Raw genomic sequence first — 5,837 nt, forward strand, 5'->3', positions numbered from 1 at the left:
AGAGGATCACCTCAACCCCAGGGTTCTATGTGGAACTGGCTAGGTCCTCTGTTGTGACTTCATCACAATTCAACTTCTACCCAACCCTGGTTCTCCTACTCCCTTACACATACTGTTCCTGGGAACGCTCTCCAATCAACTTCCTGCATGCAAGTATCTGTCTCCCAGTCTGTTTGCCCAGGTGCCAATCAAAGACACCAATATTTGTAAATAAAAAAACTGAGTGAAAAAGCTAAATATTGACATTGAGACTGAGACCCAGGTCAGCCAATTCCAAGTACTGATACTTCACCAGACACCGCCTTCCCCCAGTATGTTGATTCATCCTATAAGCCCATGAATACACATTTAAGACACTAAGAGATTAAGAAGTATACCTCACTTTAAACAATCTGCCTTAACACAGGAAAACAGCTTAAGCAACCTGACAATACAATTAATATGAAAACGTATTTTCTTCTCTGTAACAGGGTGATGTGTAATATGGCTTTACAGTATCTGTTTCTGTAAGATCTTCTGTAGGGCCCCTTTCACATCCTTATTTTTTAAACTGTAGATTAGAGGATTTAGCATAGGGATCACTACTGTATAAAAGACAGAGACAATCTTGTCCTGCTCCATTGAGTAGCTAGAAGTAGGGCGCAAGTACATGAAGAGAATTGTCCCGAAGAATATGGTGACAGCCATGAGGTGAGAGGCGCAGGTGGAGAAGGCTTTGTGCCTCCCCTCTAATGAGGGCATCCTCAAGATGGCAATGAGGATACACAGGTAGGAAACAAGGACAATCGTAACACAGCTGATGACAATAAAACTGGAGAAAGCCATGGTCACGATGCCATTGATATAGGTGTCAGAGCAAGAGAGTTTGAGCAGGGGTGGAGTGTCACAGTAGAAATGGTTGATCTTATTAGAGCCACAAAAAGACAATCTAAAATTTATTCCTGTGTGTATGGCTGCATTCCCAAAGCCTGCTAGGAATGAGGTAGCCACTAGCAAGGAGCAAATTCTCCCAGACATGAGAACTGGATACAGCAGAGGGTTCCAAATGGCTGCATAGCGATCATACGCCATCATGGCTAACAGGAAGCATTCAGTCCCCAGGAAGGAGCCAAAGAAGTAGAACTGGGCAGCACATCCATTAAAAGAAATGGCCTTATTTTCAGCCACGAGGTTTACCAGCATCTTAGGGGTGACAGAAGAAGAGGAAGAGGCATCAACAAAGGAGAGGCTGCTGAGAAAGGAATACATGGGGGTGTGGAGACAGGGAGCAATCTTAATTAGCACGATCATCCCCAAATTACCCACCATGGTTACCATATAGATGAACAGAAACAATCCAAAGAGGACAACTTGTAGATCTGGATTGTCTGAGAGTCCTAAGAGGATAAATTCTGTCACTTCTGTTTGATTCTCGCCTTGGACCTCTTTCATATATCTGGTCATCTGAGCTGCAGTAGGAGAGAAGACGGAACATGGCATTTGGTCAGATGGATACACGACAGAGCTATAAACATCATTTTGCTGGTGTGTACACATGCAAATTCTAACAGAAGAGAGCAAAGTGAAAAACTTACTAAGAAGTGTGTTGGACTTGACGCCAAGTCAAAAGACATGAAAAGACAGTTGAGTTCTAGGTGTGTTGCACACTAAGAAATGACCTTGACACGAGTGACTTAATACCCATTAACTAAGATTACTTCTGGCATTAACTATTTATTGGGTAATTCCAGGAACTTATGCTTAAGATGCATCATTATTTGTGATAAATAAATTAAGTGGTTTATTAATATACCATTTAGACACAACTTCTAGAGAAAAAAGGTCAAAATGAATTCAGGCCACTGACTATTCCTCCACAGTGCTAATGGAATGTATACAAAATATTGAAAGTCAGTAAAATTAATAAACATCACTAAACAATAATAAGTCACTAAACTAAATAATAATAATAAAAAAGAAGTTTGAATTTCCTGGGGCTGGGAGAAATTTTAAAAACTGAAGGCCAAGCCATGAGACAGGGTGTTCCCATACAGCTAGCATGGTTCCAACCCTATCCTAATTTCCCAGTATCAGCATTTACATAAAAAAGTCAATTAAATATTGAGCATTTTGGATAATTGTCTTCAAAATTTAGAGAATCAAGTTGTAAGAATGAGTAGACGTCCCAGATGAAAGTAATAGATCAGACGCAACAAAGAAAACTCCTACCTAACACCACAGAACCAGAACACATCACCACCAGCATGTGGAATATTCCAGCCACTGTATTCAATCTGGGGAATAATTCTACACTAGGTCATCTAAGTGGAACTAAAATTCACTCTTGCAGTGTGTAATGAAGTGAAATCCCGGACAAAAGAAAAAAAAGATACAAGGTAAAAGATGAAAGAATGAAAGAAAGAAAGGATGGAGGGAGGAAAGGAGGGGAGGAGGGAAAAAAGGAAGGGAGGAAGGAAGGAAGGAAGGAAGGAAAGAAGGAAGGAAGGAAGGAAGGAAGGAAGGAGGAAAAATCAATATACATGTCCAGCCTAGATCTCTCAAGTAAAAGTTTAGGCAACAGCTCCAGGGGAATTCTTTTCCATTTCCACTTTAACTCCCTACCTCGATGACCTCAGATTATTATTAAACAGTAGATAGATTGGTGCTAATCTAGCTGTCAAATTATAGATCAAAGTGTTAAATCCTTTATCATTTGCAACAGCAAGTTATTTGATATTGTCTCGAATTTAAATGTGGGATCAAAGTAACCCAATACGTGCGCTAATATTGGAGCTAAAGGATCTACTGAGCACAGCTGGGGAGAAAGCTCACAGACACTGCCACACACAGAAGTGCCTATCTGTGCCCTGCTCCACCTGCTTCCCCCTGGGTCAGGGGCTCAGTACCCTCACCAGCAATAGAACTTGGCATGTTTGTACAGTATTACAGTACTTTTCAAAGTGTCATTGCACTCAGTATCTAATCTAAGCCTCACCACAGACCAGTGAGGGAGATACACATGAGTCCAGGAGTATTAATAAGACGACCTTCTGTTAAGGGAGGTCAGTGAAGTAGAGGAGCGAATCAGCAGTGAACCCTGGGTATCTGGATGCCACATTGTTTGTTCCCCAGCACTACCTTGCCTCCCTTCAGATTTCACTGGACAGAGGTACAGCCTAGTCCTCTTCCTTGGGATAATCTTGCTGTTTGAATTTCAAAGAAGAGCAGAAGGAATTAGAAAGAAGGAATAGATCTTTTCCTCTCATCTTCAACCAGAAAACTTCCCTGAGAGTACCTTTCTCTCAGAAATAGTGAAAAGAATAAAATGCCCCAGACTGTGTGCGTGTGCTAGACGCACAAAGTAAGGCAATGATGGGTAACAGTAACAAGTACTGAACTGTGCTGAGCATTTCCCATGTTCTGTAAGCACTGTGTTAAGTATTCTTCCTGCACTGTTTTATTTAAATCCCATGAGATAAGCAGTGTTGTAGTCCTCTTTACGCACATGGGAGATGGGAGGCACAAAAGATTGGTGACCTTTGCCCAAAGTGCCAGAGATCACCTACAGATTTATAGCCAGCCAATGCAACATTTGAGGTGATTTATAAGGACCCCATCAATGATGGATGTGAGCACTAACACACAGAGCAATGGATACTGTAATTCTCAGAACTTTATTGATGCACTAGGACACAGTTACATTGGGAGAAATCCGTACACCTCCTGAAGAGAAAATACAGTTACAGTGGGTGAAAATTGTCTTTCTCAGAACTCACATTCATTAGATAGTATTTTTAGCAAAATACCACTTGTTTCACATCTAACACTGTGGATCACATGCTTCCACCTTTCCTCTATGCTAGCAAATGCATTTCCTGTTTTCTCTGAAACATTCCCCTTCCCCTGGCTGACAGTCTGCAGTCAACCCTCTAGTCCAGAGATCCTTCATCTGGGTTTTCAATTTCTAGGAGTTTGTGAAAATCATAGTGAGATTTCCTGAGAATTGCTGGTGTTTAAAAAGGTCTTGAAATCATAGTCTTTATTGCTCCTTATAATCTTCCTAACGACTAATAAAATTTTATTAATAAAAATGGACAGAGTATTTATTTAACATTCAGTGCTCTTGGAACTTTGGGTCTTGGATAGATTGGAGAAATTAACAGGATATTAAATTTTTCCTCAGGTCAGTAAATTACATGGACAGAACTTTTTATATCTTCTTCTTACCTTTGATCCTTTTGCTTGTTCCTGTCTGAGGACTAAATTCATCAAAAAAAAAAAAAAAAAAGCAGAAAAAAGAAAAACAAATATTCTTCTTAGAGGAGGCAGTCACTCTAATTCTCCCAGGTTAAGCAGCAGGCAGAGTTGGAATGGACATTAGACGTCACTTGTTACAGAGATAAGAGAACTGAAATGCTTTACATCTTCCCTGTCATAAGAGGGTCACGCCTGCATTCAGCAGAGATTGAGTCTTTTCTCCTTCACTTTTCCTTACAGTATCCCAATCTGTTACGTCACGGTAAAAATACAATTCAAAATACAGAATACATTGTTGCGGTGCAGCTGTGATATTGTGTGCGGTTATTTCCGGTTGCAGGGGCTCTGGACCGCAGTCTGGAGCGGGCATCCTGGCTTATTTTAAGTAGGAGTCACTTCTTGTTCTTTGGTCTCTGGGGACTTCATCCCTCATGTCACCTCATTTTAATCTACTTGTTTTTGTTTCCCTCTGAAACCAAAGGAAAGCACATGTCCCTTCCATATTTCTCTCCTTTACCCTCAGGACACCCGGGCCCAGTGGAAAAATGAATTTTCAGTCCCGTATTCCGAACCATTGTTAAACACTGTTTTTTCTGTCTCTTCTGATAGTTGGCGGCCTGGTCCCCTTAGACGCATTGGAAGAATCCAAAGCAGAGCAGGTTCGCTCAGCCTTTGGTCTTGCCTTCTCTAAAGACTTCGAGTACAGATGAGAAGTTATGCTGCCTGAATCACGGTGAGGGGCAAACTGGAGGGGATGCAGGGACATAGCAAGGACGAGGACTGGACTTGGTCTTCAGTCCTGGCTCCATGCCTCTCTGATTGTGTGACTTTAGATAGTGCACTAAATCGCTTTGTGCCTTAGGTCCTTCGTTTCTGTGTGAGAATACTGATAACCTGCTTCACAGGGTGATGCCGTAGGTAAATCAAACAACATGCATTGTTGCATCAAATAAATATAGACAGATGGTTAACAAATAAGACTTCCCTCCATCCTGACTCTCCTCCTTACTGTCCAGAGTAAGAAAGAGTCATGAGCCTGTGAAGTCTAGATGGAGACTTACAAGCTTTACTATTGCCTAAAATATATCTTCCATATAAGAGGTACAGAGTCTGAGACAAACTGATCAACATCTGATGAGCATTTACATTATCTATGCCACTTTGAGAAGACACTCTAATTTGTCTCTCAGTACAATGTAATCAATTTGCACTAAATGCTGGGGGACACAAAAGCTTAAAGGATGGGTTGCTTTGTCTCTAGCAATTCCGACAATATTCGCATTATTTTAATGCTTAACCGCTTGCTTTTTTTTTTTTTTTTTGGTATTTTGGAGGGAAAATACAGTAGGCTCTTCTCAACACAGAGTCTGAAACATGATCGACAAATAGTGAATTTTATTTAATAAGTAAATAAATACTTTCCTCAATTAAGAGTGAATTAGTTCTTATATGGGAACAAACTGTGATATTATTCTTGTTACAGACATGAGATCCCTGAAAAGAAGGGAACAAATCGGGTGGGCCCTGATTTACTGGTGTAAAATATGTAAGGATGCTTATAATTAAAACAGTGTATTACTGATAAATCAATTTTACAGAAC

At 40.6% G+C, this 5,837-nt stretch overlaps 1 protein-coding gene across 1 annotated transcript; it reads right to left on the reverse strand.

Annotated features, from left to right (window-relative positions):
• Positions 1–489: 489 nt before the first annotated feature.
• Positions 490–1,443, reverse strand: LOC116666616 (olfactory receptor 5AP2). The gene has a single exon (XM_032490447.1). The coding sequence runs from the start codon at positions 1,441–1,443 to the stop codon at positions 490–492; it is 954 nt and encodes a 317-aa protein (XP_032346338.1).
• Between the last annotated feature and the right edge of the window lie 4,394 nt (positions 1,444–5,837).

The sequence above is a fragment of the Camelus ferus genome, chromosome 10, assembly GCF_009834535.1.
Source record: "Camelus ferus isolate YT-003-E chromosome 10, BCGSAC_Cfer_1.0, whole genome shotgun sequence".
NCBI lineage: Eukaryota > Metazoa > Chordata > Mammalia > Artiodactyla > Camelidae > Camelus > Camelus ferus.